This window comes from Schistocerca americana, chromosome X (assembly GCF_021461395.2).
Source record: "Schistocerca americana isolate TAMUIC-IGC-003095 chromosome X, iqSchAmer2.1, whole genome shotgun sequence".
Taxonomy (NCBI): Eukaryota; Metazoa; Arthropoda; class Insecta; order Orthoptera; family Acrididae; genus Schistocerca; species Schistocerca americana.
The window spans coordinates 923,856,294-923,874,946 of NC_060130.1; the positions used below are offsets into that span (position 1 = coordinate 923,856,294).

Here is an 18,653-nt window from a genome sequence, read left to right on the forward strand (position 1 = left end):
CCATGAATCAAAACACCAACAACATATTTCGGAGGGAAAATAAAAAATTCCAAAATGTGATTAAAAAATGTAATACATTAAAAGGTACAGATTGTAGGTGCCCCCTATGCCAAATATAACTCACTCAAAAAGGGTATAATTTTTTTGTGGTAGGCTTAATGTGGCCTAAACACACACAGATCTCATATTGCCCATATCAGTCACAAAAACAGAGTTACATGCACACGAAAATACAAAAATTTGAAAAATTACCTGAAAAACATGGATTTTGTAAGTGTGGTAGCACAAAAGGGACAAGTGATATTGAAGCCAAACTGCGTAAGTAGACCACTATATAATATGTGGAAAAATTTCAACTTGTTATTGCAAGGCATTTGTGTACAATAAAGGCTGACAGATATGTATTTGGTTATGTTTCTTTTAACACGATTCAGCAAATAATAGTGATGATGCAGACAGCTTGTTTCAGATAAAGCTGCAGCAATAGTTGGGAACCATTAGGCAACAGAAAGTTAAACAATGGTAGTTTTCAGGGACAGAATGGGCCATTGTTAGACAGGAACAACAAAGGAAACAAGCAACAATTACAGGTTACTCATGTTTTTATGATTCTCGTTCAGACTGGTCAGTACTGTTATGGAAAGTCAGTATGGAGGTAGAAAAGTGTACTAGTGTTGCTTTTGTTCAAACAAGTTGAAATATTGGTAGAGCTCACGCATCTGAATGTCATAAAACAACATATGGAACAAAATGTGGCAGTCACTTTGTACTGGATGATCTGGATGAATCAGACCACGATTTGTTGCTATGGAGATCTGGGATACACCATGTGGGCACAAGAAGTACAGTTCCTGGAAACTTTAGTGTTTGTTATCATCGTATGAAAGTGTTTCTGGATAAGTATTCTTTCCTACAAAGAAGTTGTTTTGATCCATTTCGGATTCATAAGAAGACAGTGAATTGATATAAAATCAGTATTCAAAGTGAATCAGTGAATGGGACTTAACATGAAACCAGGACAAAAGTTATGTTCCAGGTGTGTTACACTGCTAAAAAAATGAATGTTCTGATAATTTACACAAGAGTGACGAAGAGTATCAGCCACCTACAACCACAGCGGATGAGCAATTAAATACTTCAGTGACTGCTCTTGGTTTGTCTCCCATGAAGACACACAAAGTTGGGAAAAGAGAGAGGCCCAGCTATGGTAGAAGAAAACTACAAGAAGCTCAAATGGAATTAAAACACAAAATAGCTAACACACTAATGGTGGAAGAGGAAGAACTATTTGACCCAAAGGAACAGAAATCATGCCAGAAATGCTCCGATTTGGACAAAATTTTGCATGATTTGAAAGAAAAATGTGCCATATCCACACGCCAGAAAAAAGTAGCTATTCTTACCCTTGCACCTTCCAGCTAGTCTATTGACTATACTGCAAAGGAATTCAATGTTTCTACATATATGGTAAGGCAAGCTAGGAAAATAAGAGCAACCCAAGGAGTGCTTCCACAACTTCAACAGGCTCAGTGTAAGCAATTGAGTTCAGAAATAAAGGTGCTAGTGTCAGAGTTTTACGAAAATAATGACTACAGCTGAATAATGCCTGGAAAAAAAAAGACTATGTAATGGTGAAAATGGGAAATGTACGTGTACAGATGCAAAAAAGACTGTTGCTATGCAACATATCAGAACTATATGTAGAATTCAAGGAAAAGTATCCCAATACCAAAGTAGGTTTATCATATTTTTTTCAATCTTCAGCCAAAATGGGTAGTGCCTATAAGTTCAAGGTGCACACACAAAGTTTGTGTATGCGAGACCCATCAAAATGCTAAGCTGATGTTTGCTGCTATAAAGGATTCTGGTCTGGATTACAAAGGTGCAATGAAGCTGCTAGTGTGTGACATCAGTTCCTACCAGTGCATGATACACAGGTGTGAAAAGTGTCCTGGTAAGGCAAATCTTGCAGAACACATGAATAACAAACTGTATGGTGAACTCCTTATGGATGACGACGAACTTTCTTCTTATAAACAATGGACACACATGGATCGCACAAGTCTTGAAACAAAGCAAAGTACAGTGGAAGATTTTGTTGAAATGTGTTGTCAAAAAACGGACAAACTGACCACACACAGCAACCGTACAGTCTGCTTATCTCCAGTTTTGTAAGGATAATTTGAAACAAGATGAAATTATAGTAATACTATACTTTTCAGAAAATTATGCATTTATAGTTCAAGATGCCATCCAAGGATATCATTGGGACAACAGTCAAGCAACTCTCAAGCCATTTGCGATTTACTATAGAGGTGAATCAGGTGATGTGTCTGTCGTGAACCTGTGCATTTTTAGTGACTGTTTAATTCATGATGCCATTGCAGTTCATACCCACATTCGCACTGTCATGGCATATGTGAAAAACGAGCTGCCTCACATACATTTAGCGAAATACTTCAGTGATGGGGCACCTAGTCAGTACAAAAACTGTAAAAATGTCAAAAATTTATGCAGGCATTACCATGATTTTCAGATTCACGCAGAATGGAATTTTTTCGTAAGTCGTGGTAAAAATGTATGTGATGGTATTGGTATTGCCATTAAGTGCATGGCATCACGAGCTAGTCTGCAGCACCCTACAGAAGGTCACATTCTAACACCTCTTCAATTATTTGCCTGGGTACAGAAAAATATCTCTGGCATACAATCATTCTATGTTTGGAAAGATGGGGTGAAATCTGTGGTGTCACCGCCAGACACCACACTTGCTAGGTGGTAGCCTTTAAATCGGCCGCGGTCCATTAGTATACGACGGACCCGCGTGTCGCCACTATCAGTGATAGCAGACCGAGCGCCACCACACGGCAGGTCTAGAGAGACGTCCTGGCACTCGTCCCAGTTGTACAGCCGACGTAGCTAGCTACAGTTCACTGACCAATACGCTCTCATTTGCCGAGACGATAGTTAGCATAGCCTTCAGCTAAGTCATGGCACCAGCAGGACCAGCAAGATCATTTCATTGGCCACATTTGGCAGACAGGTGTTGGACTCCTTTTGAACATATTCTTATGACAGTTCCAGTTCCTACCACAGTGTCAGGAAGACAGTACAATTTGCCACTTAATGTACATTAGCTAAAGTGTGGGAGAACTTCTGTTCGAAGCACAATCAATTGGTTTTTAGCAGTTAAGGTGCAGTAAACAATGATAGGTTGTGTTAATCTATCTACATGTTGTTGCTTAGTGATTAAACAGTTGTGGGAGAGGATAAGAAGAGGCAGAACAGTTTACGATGTTTTTTACAAAGTTGTGTTGTGGAACAATGGCCACATCACCAAATACGTATGTCAACTTCCATTGTACACAAATGTCTAGCAATAACATATTGAAAGTTTGAGATATATATCATTATGGTCTACTTATGCAGTGTGTGAAATTTAACTTTGATACCACTTGCCCTTTTGTGCTACCACACTTCGAAAATCCACGTTTTTCAGGTAATTTTTCAATTTTTTGCATTTTCGTGTGCATGTAACTCAGTTTTTGTGACTGATATGGGCAAGATGAGTTCTGTGTGTGTTTAGGCCACATTAAGCCTACCACAAAAAATTTATACCCTTTTTGAGTGAATTATATTTGGCATAGAGGGCACCTACAATATGTACCTTTTAACATGTTACTTTTTTTTAATCACATTTTGGAATTTTCCCTTAAAAATAGGTTGTTGGTGTTTTGATTCATGGATTGTGTTCCCTAAATGGATGTTACTGGGTTGTAAAAATTTCACTGGACTGTGTGGAATATTTCCAAAGTTATCAAGACCTAAAGTTGGGTCTGAAGATAGATTGCCAGATGCGGGTTGCAATTTCCGGGTCACGCCACCTTCTTTCACAAGCCATAATTCTGGAACTACTTGGCAGGGGAAACTAATACTTTGTACACGAGTGTTCCACACACGGTAGAATTAGTGTACTGAATTTCAATCAAATCTGAGACTATGAGCTGGAGCCCCTGGTTGAACTGACATTAATTTCTGCAGTTAAGCTTGGACTGGGTGTACGCTGACTGTTCAACTGAGAAAAATAACTTTGTATGTTGTGATATACAAGACTTTCCGACTCAATAGGACATTGCATTTCATGGAGGGACAGCACATCCTCATTATGGTTCTTTGAAGGGTTGCTGCTTACTCATTTCCCTGACTCCCAATGCTACAATTTTCTCTGGTTTTGCAGGAGGAGGGAAAGTCTTTAATTATCCAAATTATTTTCTCTCTGTTGGAAACATGCATCCAATTTCTTCTCAGCTATTCCTGTGCCTTCAAGTTTGCTTATAATGCTACTTTTATATAGTGGATGCTTTCCTAGGCAAATCTTCAGCAGATGGGCAGGGCAAACTCAGCCAAGGACAGAGTTCTCTCCTCCCTACTTGGACCAATTGGTCTGTACGACGATAAAATTTGATTTTTATCTATATTATTGTAAATTACTAGTTGAACTACATGTTTAGAGCATTTACTTTTAAAATACATCTGAAATTACTCTCAGGCTTCAAAGAACTCAACACAACCTTTCACTCAAATATTGATGTGAAATATGTATATGAAATGGAAAGATGTGGAGGTGTATATCTGGACCCTAAACAGTGGTGACAGTAGTTCAAGTAAAAAGCTGCACCATGTTCTGGAGAAAACAAATCCTCATCATAGCATGACTGACTGAAATCCACCTGACTGTCTCCCTAACAATTAAATGTTGGTGTAATGATTTGTGGGAACTTTTGCCACACTCTTTCCTTCTTCTTCTTCTTCTTCTTCTTCTTAGTACTTTGGTGGTATTTGGCCACTAGCGACCCACAAATTTGTTAGGCTCTCTTCAACTGATCAGCTTTTGAACATACACAGAGCATCTTCCCTGCCCATGATGGCAAAGGGGCACTGCTCACTGCACCAAGTGACAAGAAGTATTTTGGAATACATGCATCAACAGCTTGTTGCATCACATTTATCGTTAGATCTCCCCATTCCTACATGCTATCTCTAAAGATGAACACAGAAAGTTGGCTGTGAGTCATCTAGTTAGCCTTATCAAGCACTCACTTTGCCAGCTTCCCTTAGAGCATAGCTAAGCTGCCAGATGCACACTATCCGCCAGTTCCCACTGAACAATGTACACGAGGACATAACGAGAGATCAATAGCAAACAATGACCCATGTTCAGAAAGCACAAGCACATTTCTTCTACTAGTATAATGCCATTGGGCTGGCGGTAAGGACTTACAGCTAGGGACCTGAAAATGTTGCATCTATTTTTGGTGAAAACATAATCTACTTTTTCTTTGTCTGTAAATGATTATAAGTTCAAATTCAAACAGTTACACACTATGTGCCAGAAGATGAATTACTGGTGCTTTGAAAATGGGAGAGAGGGAGGAGGAAAGATGTAAAATAATAATAATAATAATAATAATAAAAGAGAATAAATATTAGGTTGGTGCATAATTTCGTAGTGTTTTTCTGAAAGTTTAATAAACACAGCAGATACATACATGTAACACATCCTTTAGTCATCAATAATACACTCTCCTTCAGTGTTTACAACAGTTGGGTAACTTTTTCATTCCGCAACTGTAGAAATCTTGTTGTTTGGAGGGGAAGAACTGGTCAAGCACAGTTCAAAGCGTATTTTCATTTAGAAAGGAAGTTCATTGAAAACAGTTCGATAGAGAGCAGAGAAGGTGAAAATCTGAGGCCACAAGATCAGGTGAATAAGGTGTGTGTAGAATGACTTCCCAACTGAACTCCTATATAGTGTTTTCTGTCAGTCTAGCAGAATGCAGGTGGGCATTATTATGGAGGAGCATGAGTTCACAAAGTCTTCCTCGTCACTGTTCTTGGACTGCGTCTGCAAAATGTCTCAGTTGTTACAATTTCTCATCACCAGAAACACAGGATATGAAAGGTGGGTGTTGTTCGTGAGCCAACTGACGCCGAACAAACGGAGATGTACCCATGGCCACCCACAGATTTTCTTTTATTTTGGCTTAGAGCATGCAGTACCAATACATATGATTTTTGAACCTTCCTCTTTGCATGCAAATGTCACATGGTGGAATGATTACAGTTCATCACATTTGCCAGTTTCCAAGTCTACTGATGTGAATCATTGTGGATTAAAGCATTCAAACAAGCTTCTTCAAACCCCAAAGATCTTCCCAAATGTGGAGGGACACTAACATCAAAACAATGCTCCTCAAAATGAGAAAACCATTTTATTGTCATGTTCTGTCCATTGGTATTATACCCATACACAGCGGAAATGTTTTTGGCTACCTCAGCTACTGTCACCCTTCTGCTAAACTCAAATAGGAGAATGTCAGAAATATTCTGATTTCTCCACTTGACACTCCATTTTCTAGTGACCACAGCTCCACTCACGATCTCAAAATGACAATATGTAAACTCAAATAACAACAGTGGAATACAAATAAAAAAGGCAGTCGATAAATAAACCCACAGCAACCAGAATATCAACATAAATTCTACAAACTAATGCACCAACCTCATAGTCTTTATTCAGTATAACAACAGCCTATTGACTGAAATGTTTGCTTTTGGAAAAACATCAATATTTCTTGGTTCTGAAGTTGTCTTCGATTGTTTTATTCTTTTGGGTTTTTTTAAGATTTAATAAATGATTGGTTCAGTTGAGAAGCAGAAGCATTTTCTTACCTGTGAACAGAGTGCTTCTGTGATCGAAAGCATTTCTCAAAATTGTCTCCATTTTAATTTTGAAAGAAATTTCCACCATTTGACTGTAGATTTGCACTCATTTATTTTAAAAAAAACTGTGATTTTGTCTTTATAGCCATTTTCAAGTGTGATTTGATCGATTAGCCTTAATTACATGTCATCGTGGAAATGGCATATATCTGGTCTTTCTTGTGATTTCAAATTGCGCTTGAGAATGGCTAAAATGCCAAAATCATGATTGTGTGAAATAAATGACTACAAATCTACAGCCTCATGGTGGAAATTTCTTTTAAAAAGTTCTACATGACTGTGGTCCCCCACAAAGGAAAAATCATTATCTTTATTTTCCTACCCAATTCATAAATCACTAAATCTACAGAAAACTTATTTTGAACCTGTAGCATATAAACACTGATTAGCACATTGCAAAGCACTTAAATGAGCATTCATAGCAATGTGACCCATCCTTAAGAGTAGAAGTAGAATAGAAACTAACTATTCGAGCTCAACAGGAAGACCTTCAACAGGGTCAAAATATGTTATCTGATTTTGCTTTCACGTCTCTAGAGTCACATGGAATGAGGGTTTTTTTATGAGAGAATATCTAGATAACATGCACAGAAGTATTTCAAATAGTTTTTTTTTTAATGTTTCACGACATTTTATGAGATACAAAACATGGTTGATATAGCCTGCCTTGCTAGATGTATAGCTGAGCACAAGAGAGCTATCTTTTCTACTGGATACACTGCAAGACAGTTGACAATTGATTCTCCACCATCTGTATTGCTTCTTTTGTGACTAAATATATGTGCTTGTTGTGAAAGTCACAGAGTTTTCTTCCCTTCAAAAAGCCAAGACCTAGTGTGAAGGTATTTAAAAAGCATGTAATTGGCGCAAGAAAGTAAAGAGTATTAAGAATTCATCTGATGCATTGTCTACATCAGTATTTGATGTCCCAATAGTGTCTAACCTCTAAACTGGTAGTGATACATTGGGTGATGATGCCGTCACTACAACTGAAAGTGCTTCAAAAAGAAAACTATCTGGAACTAACGAGCAATACAACAGATTAAATGATGGGACTACAAAACATGAGATAATTAATGTGGCTTTATTATCAGACATTTTGGTAAACAATATATGCTGCAAATAATGTGGAAAGTGTGGTGCTTCACTGAAAACAAACATAAATGTAGGACCTGCTTGTGAATTAGAGTTGATGTGCAATCATTGCAAAAACAGTGATTTTTTCCCTATTCCTCAGATATTACTGCAGATACAGGTAAACTATATGATATAAATATTAGACTGGTTTATGAATTATGGTCTATAGGTAAGGGCAGGGCTGCAGGTGTCACATTATGTTGTGTGATGGACCTCCCTGCTCCACCCTCAAAATTTGACACACACATCATTGGAAATAGGCTCTGCTGTTGAAGATGTAGCACAGGAAAATATGAAATATGCTGTTGAGAAAGCTGTTAATGAAAATAATAACTGGGACTTGTCCACATAGTTTTTGATGGGAGCTGGCAGAAGAGAGGCCACACATCTCCGAGTGGTGTTTTACCAGCTACAAGTATGGACACTTGCAAGGCAGATGATGTGGCAATACTTTACAAGAATTGCAGATGAAAGGATAAAATGAAAAATAAATATGAAGAAGAGTGCATAGCAAATCATTATTGTTCAAGTGGTGGTACGGAAGTTGCTGGAGTAACAAGTATTTATCAACGCTCAGTAATGTGATACATGTTAGATACACAAGTTATATTGGAGGTGGTGACTCAGAGGCATTCAAAGAAATTGAGGAACTAATCCCCTATGGGAACATTGGGATCATTTGCAAACTGTAAGTCTGCTGGCCACATTCAGAAAAGGATAGCATCAATCATTCAACAGCTTAAGGCTGGCATTAAATGCAAGAAACAGACATATGAAAAACTGCAGATGGGAAAAACAGGCTGACAAATGCTGCTACAGACCATATTTGGAAGTGCTATGGTCTAGCAATATGACAGATTACAGCAGATGCAGAATTAATGAGAAGAGCTGTCTGGGCTCTGTTTTTTGACACAGCTTCAAGCAAAGAGAATTCCCAATATGGACTACATCCAAAGGGGGAGATAGCTGGTGCAAGTACAACAGAGGCAAAGTAATAGAACAGCAATACACTACCCTCATCATTTGCAACCTGCCATAACGGGACGACATAAAACCAATAATCTGAGACCTTGCAGGTATTAGTCTACTATAGAAATCTCTTCATGGTCAGACTCCAAATCCAAATCAGTGTGTGACCAATGTGATATGGAACAGACTACCTATAATTGTGTTTACGGGTATAAACACTCACCACCATGGTGTTTCTAATGCTGTTTCATCATTCAAACAGTGCAATATAACAGAGTGCAAAGTTTCATAGAAGAGGGGGCTCTGCATAGGATTGCAAACTGCTGCAGCTGTGTTCTGTTTGGAAAAGGAACAGCTTAGGTCTTCAGATAATGCAGTAAAAATCTATTCAAAAATGGCTGGATAGCATAGTAGAGCCATCAAGAGGAAGCTGTTGGACAATTCGATGATCCTAGCTATGGAGCACTAGCTCCATAGCTACGGAGCAACTCAATGCTTCTGCTTTTCAGTGAGTGGTCTCCTTTAATCTTAAAATAATTGTTAAAATGTATAACCTTTTTAACATCTAGAAAAAATATAGTATCTCATAAACTAAACTTTTTTTCCAAAAACAATTATTTCACTAGAAAGGCGGAGCATATGTCTGTATTCTGTGAAAAAAATGAACATTGTAAACATAGGGCATTCTGTATCCCCGTAACATATCAGTTCACTGCAAGTGTTAAACGGGAACTTTAACCACCCACAGGAAGAGAAGCAATGTGGGAGGACAAACCCTGCTTCCCTCTTGCAGGGCAGCCAGTCTATATTGTGTTCTGTATTCCTGTGGAAGCACAACTGACACATGGTCACAGGGATTGCCAATCCCTTCTTCTACTGTGAGGTCCATACTGAAGCCTCGATATGGACTAGGGTTAATCTCATCACTAATTTCAAAATAAGACAAGAAAACAACGAGCAACGCACAACCCAAAGTACAGCAGAATGCACAAAGCATTTGGTAATGGCTACGTGCAGTTACATGCTGAGATTGGCAGCATTGTAAATAAAGAAGTTCAAGCCCAATCCCTACCAGTACCTTAAAAAACTGTAGTTGGAGGCAGTCACCACCTGTAACTGCTATGCTTAAGTGTCAACATAGAACCACCTTTCACTAGCAGACAAACACACGCATTTCTTTGTTCTAAGATGCTAGGCCCCATAGCTTAATCCTATGTTTCCATGAACAGTGTGTTAGAGAGACCATTCAACAACCTATAGTTGAGGGGCACCAGAGCACAAACTTACAAGTACACTGATATTGCGCACAAGTGTGCTCTTTATTTTGAAAAAACACATTCTTATGCATATTCCCTTTCCAAATTAGGCTTCGCCAAATGTTGTGCAATACCATTAACCAAAATTCTGGTTACTTTTTCAGTGCTTAGAAAATAAAGCTGTTTAAAACTATCATCGATCAAATAGTTCACCTGGATACAATTTGCTCTGAGATCACATTTATTAAATAATTTCGCATTTTGAAGTAGAATTCCCACCTATATTTACATTCATGGCAAATGCGATTTTTCATGTCCCTAGTTATGGCACATTGTGTGCTTTCAATGCAGGAGGTGACACTATTATTGCTGTTGAAAAATTCTTGGGTTTCTTGAAACTGATATCAGTTCACAATACAAAAGAGTACTGGTGCTGAAAACTGGGAATGGAAACCTATAAAAGTAATGACTATTTAGATCCAGAATACAGTTTTATATTAACAAACATATATTGAACAATTGCCCCCCCCCCCTACACACACACACACACACACACACACACACACACACACACAAACACACAGAGAGAGAGAGAGAGAGAGAGAGAGAGAGAGAGAGAGAGACTCACATGGAGGCTGAGGTCTTGGTGCAGTCTGTGGTAGTATAACCACAGGTTTTGCTGGTGGTTGTGGTGGTGATGTAGTCAGCACAGGACGAGCTGGTAGAACCATTCGTGGGGGGCTTGCACCAGCTTGAAACATGGCAACTTGATGAGCTTCCGCTAGCTGCTTTCGCAGACTGTCTAGTTCTCCTTGAGCTCTCTCCAGTTCTGCTTGCAGTTCTTTGCTCCTTGTAACACGGGAAAAATATTCAGAAACATGGTGACAGGTAGAAAGTTTTTCACAAATGTCAAACAACATACACAGAAAAATGCTATTGTATTAGAAGTCCATAAAATGTTTTTTTGCCTACATACATTGTTACATCATATGCTTTCAGCAGCAGCCACTGTCCAAGCTTCTTATGAGTAGGTCACAAACTTACAATCATTCAAACTTACAATCATTCAATATGCGCTCCTTAGATCATCCTAAAACCATCCACACAATACTCAACTCATTCCCTGTGTCATTTAACATACATCCAGTAACAGCCTTAATTACTACATAGCAGCCTTAAAAAATACTCAAAGAAAGAAATGATTACTAATATTCAGTAAACAAGGTGGTGGTCCAAAGTAGAGCTCTATTCATCCTTTTTTGTAGCAGACATGGTCCAGCACCGAGACAGAATGCAATAAAGAAGGTTCTTGTGCCTTCCTTTCTAATGGTCCATCAAATGGTACAGTGTATTCAATATTACTGCTATTTAATTTAAGTAACAGTTAGTTTTCTAATATTCAGAAATAAATCCTTTGTGGTAGCTGCTTATTTGATGGAACACTGAACTAAAAATTAATTTTCCCTTTTCAAGACCTCTGGGGAGCAATAGGTTGGGGAAAGCTAAATAGAAGGGCTGTTGTTGTTGTTGTTGTTGTTGTTGTGTTGTGGTCTTCAGTCCAGAGACTGGTTTGATGCAGCTCCCCATGCTACCCTATCCTGTGCAAGTTTCATCATCTCCCAGTACCTACTGCAACCTACATCCTTCTGAGTCTGCTTAGTGTATTCATCTCTTGGTCTCCCTCTATGATTTTTACCCTCCACGCTGCCCTCCAATGCTAAATTTGTGATCCCTTGATGCCTCAGAACATGTCCTACCAACCGGTCCCTTCTTCTCGTCAAATTGTGCCACAAACTCCTCTTCTCCCCAATTCTATTCAATACCTCCTCATTAGTTATGTGATCTACCCATCTAATCTTCAGCATTCTTCTGTAGCATCACATTTCGAAAGCTTCTATTCTCTTCCTGTCCAAACTATTTATCTTCCATGTTTCACTTCCATACATGGCTACACTCCATACAGAAAAGACTTCCCGACACTTAAATCTATACTCGATGTTAACAAATTTCTCTTCCTCAGAAACACTTTCCTTGCCATTGCCAGTCTACATTTTATATCTTCTCTACTTCGACCATCATCAGTTATTTTGCTCCCCAAATAGCAAAACTCCTTTACTACTTTAAGTGTCTCATTTCGTAATCTAATTCCCTCACTATCACCCAACTTAATTCGACTACATTCCATTATCCTCATTTTGCTTTTGTTGATGTTCATCTTATACCCTCCTTTCAAGACACTGTCCATTCCGTTCAACTGCTCTTCCAAATCCTTTGCTGTCTCTGACAGAATTGCAATGTCATCGGCGAACCTCAATGTTTTTATTTCTTCTCCATGGATTTTAATACCTACTCCGAATTTTTCTTTTGTTTCCTTTACTGCTTGCTCAATATACAGATTGAATAACATTGGGGAGAGGCTACAACCCTGTCTCACTCCCTTCCCAACCACTGCTTTCATGTCCCTTGACTCTTATAACTGCCATCTGGTTTCTGTACAAGTTGTAAATAGCCTTTCGCTCCCTGTATTTTACCCTTAACACCTTTAGAATTTGAAAGAGAGTATTCCAGTCAACATTATCAAAAGCTTTCTCTAAGTCTACAAATGCTAGAGATGTAGCTTTGCCTTTCCTTAATAGAAGGGCAAGTCACTCAAACCTCAGAATGAGAGTGACCTACAACAGGTGGGATAGGTTGGAGAAGGTTATAAAGAAAGACTAGGTCACTTATACCCACAGTTAAGTGGGTTGCTCTTATCTTCAGCTTTGAGTGACATGCTCTTCTTTTTTAACCTTCCCCAACATACCCATTTCTCCAACCCAAGGAAACACCTAATAGTTCCAAAATTTAGACCAGTGCTTTGCTCCTTCTTATGTGTCTACTGGCAGTACTAAATATTTCACCTCATTTCACTGGCCAGCAATTCTTTCTCATAATTGTATTGTTTCTCAGTGTCACTTTTTCTTTTAATATAAAATTACATACACTCATTGATGTATCCACTATAAAATGGCTTTGTAGCAGAGCTTGCTAAAGTTGATTTGAATACACACTCCAGAACATTAATTACAGTATTAGGGCGACCTGGATGAAATAGGAGAAGCAACTACACACACACACACACACACACACACACACACAGTGTGCATTTTGTGTAGGTCTTGCAGTGTCATGATCAACCCTGGGTTAACACAGCTGTAAGCTTTGTTAACACCGAGTTCAGCAGGCTGCTGCTGACTGAAATGAACTCTCATACGAGTACAGTGTCTGTTGGTACAATTGGGAGATGTGGATATACTAGACATGCCCACACCTGAATAGCAGAGGGAAAATAGGCTATCTGATCATCTTGCAGATAATATACTGCAGCGGGTGGGGGGCAGTGCACCATCACACATAGTAAGATCTCTGAGGATAATGATGTCGGAAAGGCACATCTTTTAGGTTAGAATCAGGCTTCAGGCATCCTGTTTTGAAAGAAGTGAAAACAACAGAAGGGGCCCACTGAATGCTTAAGAATGCACAGTAAAGTAAGGTTAGCCTATTTCCATCAAAATATTAGAGGAGTGAGTAATAATGGAGAAGAACTGATTTTCTGTTTAAAAAATATAGAGAGCTCTGAAAAGATAGATATCCTGTGTGTGTCTGAGCATCACATAACCCTAGGATTAGATAAATTACATACGAAAGATTACACTATCACAGCGGCCTCATGCAGAACCAATATGGGAAAAAGTGGAGCTATTAAAACACTAAAACAGAACACAAGTTCAAAAACAATGAGACAAGTAGATTCTGTTGTGATCAGCACATAAGTGTGTGCGCGCTTGTGAGTTTGTACTGAAAAATAGTTCACTTTCAAATGTAACTGTATTCAGACCCCAAACAGGAAATTTTGAACTGTTTATGAGCAATTTGGAATCCTTACTGTGTTATCTGCCAGACTGCAGCACACAGTTACTAGTCTATCGTGACTTCAACGTAGATTTTCAAAAGGATTTTGATAGGAAAAATTATCTGGAGACCTTATTTGGATCCTACAATTTGATCTCAGCAATTAACTTCCCAACAGAGGTGGATACAGACAGCAGGTCCCAAACTGATAATGTTTTCTACGGTGACGCTCAAAGCACGAAAATAACTGTTTACCCAGTAACAAATGCTGATCATGATGCACAGTTAGTTAGGGTAAATAACACAGTGCCTTCAGTATGGATACTGCTCAGTGGAAATCAGAATAATTAATGACTCTAGCACAAATACTTTTAAGAACAGTTTACAGTAGTTAACCTGGGATGAAATTTACAATGAACCAAATGCTAACATAAAAAACTTAATCTATTCCATAATAAATTCCTATCATTATTTGAAAATAGCTTTCCGCATAAGCCGATCATAAAGGACACTAAATAGCCATGTAAAAAACCATTGATTATTAAAGGGATTGAAGCATCTTGTGAAAGGAAAATGGAAATGTAGGGATCCTGCTGTAGTTGCACACTACAAAAACTACTTAAAATTACTACAAAAGATTATTTAAAAATCAAAGAACATGTACATAATGTCAGAAATCAGTAATTACAATAACACACTTAAGGCTAGGGAGGACAACCAGCCACAGAACAAGACAGCATCACAATTGAACTGAATGGAAGAGCTATAAATGTTGATTCACAGGTGGGAAATGTATATAATAATTTCTTAAATGTAGTAGGAAACATAGGGACAAGAAGTGCAAGAGAAAAATCACAGCAGTATGTTGAAGTAACTCACACAACATTCAATCATAGGAACATACTACCAACTTCTCCTTCTGAAATTAAGAAAATTATGCAGTATCTCAAAAATAAAGCTCATTTTATTTTGGTTGTATTTTCAACAGAGTACTAAAAATGTGTTCCCATGTAATAAGTCCAGCCTTATTTGAAATATGTTATGCATCACCAACTCGTGGCATTTTTCCAAGGAGACTGAAATATGCTATTATTAAACCCCTCTTTAAAAAAGGTGATGAGAAAGATGTCAATAACTACCGACTTGTTTCAATGCTGACACCATTCTCCAAAATATTTGAGATGATGATGCATTCGAGAATAGTATCTCACCTGAGCAACAATAATATCCTTAGCAAATCACGTTTTGGGTCTCAGAATGGTTGCTCCACTGAAAATGCCGTTTACATGTTCACTCACCAGATTTTGCAAGCATTACATACTAGTTTTATGAGACTGATGGTATAGCCAATATATAAATGTAACATATCTAAACAAAAGAATGCAGAAAGTTGTACTTAGTAAGTCAACCAATATAGTCCGTAGACATAATTCTGACTGGTGAAAAAACAAGTATGGGGTTCCCAAAGGCCAACTCTTTGGTTTACTATTATTCCTCATATATGTAAATGATCTTCAATCTCATATACAACAAGCTGAATTAGTTCTTTTTGCAGATCTCATGCGCGCACGCACGCACGCACGCAGAGAGAGAGAGAGAGAGAGAGAGAGAGAGAGAGAGAGAGAAAATCGAATACAAACAGAAGAAAAGATAAAGCTAAAGACACAACACGTGCAGTTCTACCCATCTAGAGGTACTACACCAATAATAAATGTAACATATGGTGAGGAAATAATAAACAGGGTGGAAACTTCCAACACTGTGAGTTGCCCACATTGATGAGAATTTAAATTGGAGAAAGGGCATTTTGGAACTCCTAAAACAACTTAGTTCAGCCACATTTGTACTTAGAATCATCATAAATCTTGGGGAGAGACAAATCGTTAAGTTAACATGTTCTCCATATTTTCATTCAACAATGTAATAAGGAATCATGTTCTGGGGTAACTTATCTTTAAGAAAGAATGTCTTCATTGCACAAAAACGTGCAGTAAGAATAGTATGTGGTGCTCACCCACAATCATCTTGTTGACAGCTGTTTAAGAAGTTGGGTATTCTGACTACTACTTCACAGAATATTTATTCCCTCATGAAATTTGTTGTAAATAATCCACTACAGTTCAAAAGAAACAGTCATGTACATAATTACCACACCAGAAGGAAAAATGGCATTCATTACTCCACATTAAGGTTGTTTTTTGTACAAAAAGAGTTGCACTATGCTGCAACAACAATTTTTGATCACTTATCCAGTGATATAAAATGTCCGACTGACAGGAAACTAAAATTTGGAAACAAATTGACAAAGTTCCTCCTTGACATATCCTTCTAGCCTGTAGAAAAATTTCTGTTACTGTAATGTGAGTTACTAATCTGTACTTACCAGCTTTACACATCTGTATATCTTTTTTCTTTAAAAATGAGAGATGTTCAGAATGTAACCATACGAACAAATCAATTTGTGATCTGATTGTAAAATGACTCATTCCACTTCATTACAATCTATCATACAAAATGATCCATGAAACACATAACCAACTGTAGAATCTCAGCAGAAATAACATTGTCTTTTACAAACATCCAGTCTCCGCATCACTGTTAGTTTTTGTAGTGACCTTTAACTGAACCATACACAACACTGCACTGTAATCATAGAATAGGACTCGCGTGCTGATCTGGAAAATGTCTCACAGCCCCTTAATAAGCATAAGATGTGAAATATTGATAGAACATCAAAAACTTTGATGGTTGCTGCTGCTGATAGTGTGCTACAACTGTACAAGATTTTAAACAATATTTTTATTAAAGTTTGAAATTAATACTGATATAACACTGGATTGAGATACAATAGAAGCTACAAAACATGAAAACAGCACAGATAACTGGTAACTAGTCGAAATACATTGTGTCTTAAAAATTTCTTTTATGTCCTCATGTCACACAGGAAAGGCAGTCTGTGGGTCACAGTAATCACATATTCAAGAGCTGCTAAAACCTCTATTATTTCAATTCAAAGTCCAAAGACCTAGACCACATCCTGCTGCCTAACTATTCTTGTCACTTTCTGTTCATCTAATCATAGTCACATTTTTCTTGATACTAACCTCAAAATAGACCTCAAATCCACCAAAATGGAGGGTTATCTGGTTTTATTGCCGGTTGTAATTTGTTAACTACCAAACTTTTTCTCCAATACAGCCAAGACATTCAGGGAATGGATAGCTCTCACTTTACTTCTCCTAAAGCCTACTCACACAAATGCTGCTGTCTCAGTATTCTTACACCCCTTTTAACTCTTTTCATCATCCCCCTCCCCTTTTCTCCTATTCTCTTTTCTTGTTTTCTTATCTCTGTAAGTTTTCATTTTGTGTAATAGTTATCATAATTTAAGAAAGACAGTTACAGTACAAATAGTTTGTGTAATTTCATGTATCAATGAATGTCTACACTGTAAAATGTAAGGTATTTGGTCCTAACCTGGTCATGGTAAACAAGTGAATCAATAGAATGAATTACTGAATGAATACATTCAAATAAGCAACGGTTGGTAAAACCATTGTCAACTTGCTCATCGATACCTTCACACCATTTGCCAAAACCCTACCAGCCTTTTGACCAAGAAAAAGTTGGAGTACCTGATTACACCTAATTTTCTTTGACCACTTCAGTTTGAAAGAAAGGTAATGGAAATCATGTCTCGTCACATATTGTATGCATTTCTCAATCTTATGGCACAAAACAGTTTTTTAAGGGAAAGAGTGCCTTGGAAATGAAGACTGAAAGGTCCAACTGAACATTTACTAGCATCAACCACCTGATCTTCTCACTCGAAACATTCTACCCATTCACCGCTCACTTTCAGCTGTAATCACTCCCCTCTTATTGCTTGCTTGTCTCAGTTTTTGAACCCTCTTCTAAGTTCTCTCTCAGAAGTAAATGTATTGTACCTTGCACCCTCTGCTCCTTTATTTTTATTAGATCCTGACAAAGTGTACATCACTTCACAACACTCAAGACATTGAATCTGTTGTCCCTAACAAAGTAGTTCTCTGTAGCTCATCACAACTGTGTCCCTTGAGCTTACTCAGAATATCTGCAGAACAAACCCAATGCATTCATTTATACAGTAACTATTTCTGTCGTGATATTCAGCAGTCAAAACACAACTTAACAAAACAGAGTTGCTTGCAGCAGAGAATGAACGTTTCTGAAATGCATTGCCACACTTTTTCACAAAAACTGAAACGTATGAAATCAAATATCAAACTCACTTCTTCTCTTCTTTGGCTACCGCAGCTTTCAACTGTTGTCGCTCTGTATCAAACTGCGCAAGCTGCTTCTCCAGTTCTGCCTCCATCTGTAATGATTTCTTACTTTCTTCCTCAAGTCCTTCAGCCATTGAATCGATGCGTCCCTTCTCCTCAGCAAGGATCTAGGAAAGCAGCAAGTAAAAATTTTACCATTTAATTCTTTATGTTCTCTCTCTCTCTCTCTCTCTCTCTCTCTCTCTCTCTCTCTCTCTCTCTCACACACACACACACACACACACACACACACACACACAGCGAGAGAGAGAGAGAGAGAGAGAGAGAGAGAGAGAGAGAGAGAGAGAGAGAT

The 18,653-nt window shown here is 38.0% G+C and overlaps 1 protein-coding gene across 14 annotated transcripts in view; it reads right to left on the minus strand.

Moving 5' to 3' along the window:
- Nucleotides 1-18,653, minus strand: part of LOC124554703 (CTTNBP2 N-terminal-like protein) — a 222,296-nt gene that overhangs the window by 104,119 nt on the left and 99,524 nt on the right. For all 14 annotated transcript variants that reach the window (XM_047128326.1, XM_047128327.1, XM_047128336.1 and 11 more), the window contains 2 exons: nt 18,308-18,468; nt 10,774-10,994 (listed from right to left, as the gene is read on the minus strand). In XM_047128326.1, the coding sequence (XP_046984282.1) occupies nt 10,774-10,994; nt 18,308-18,468 (382 nt within the window). The remainder of the gene's footprint in view (nt 1-10,773; nt 10,995-18,307; nt 18,469-18,653) is intronic.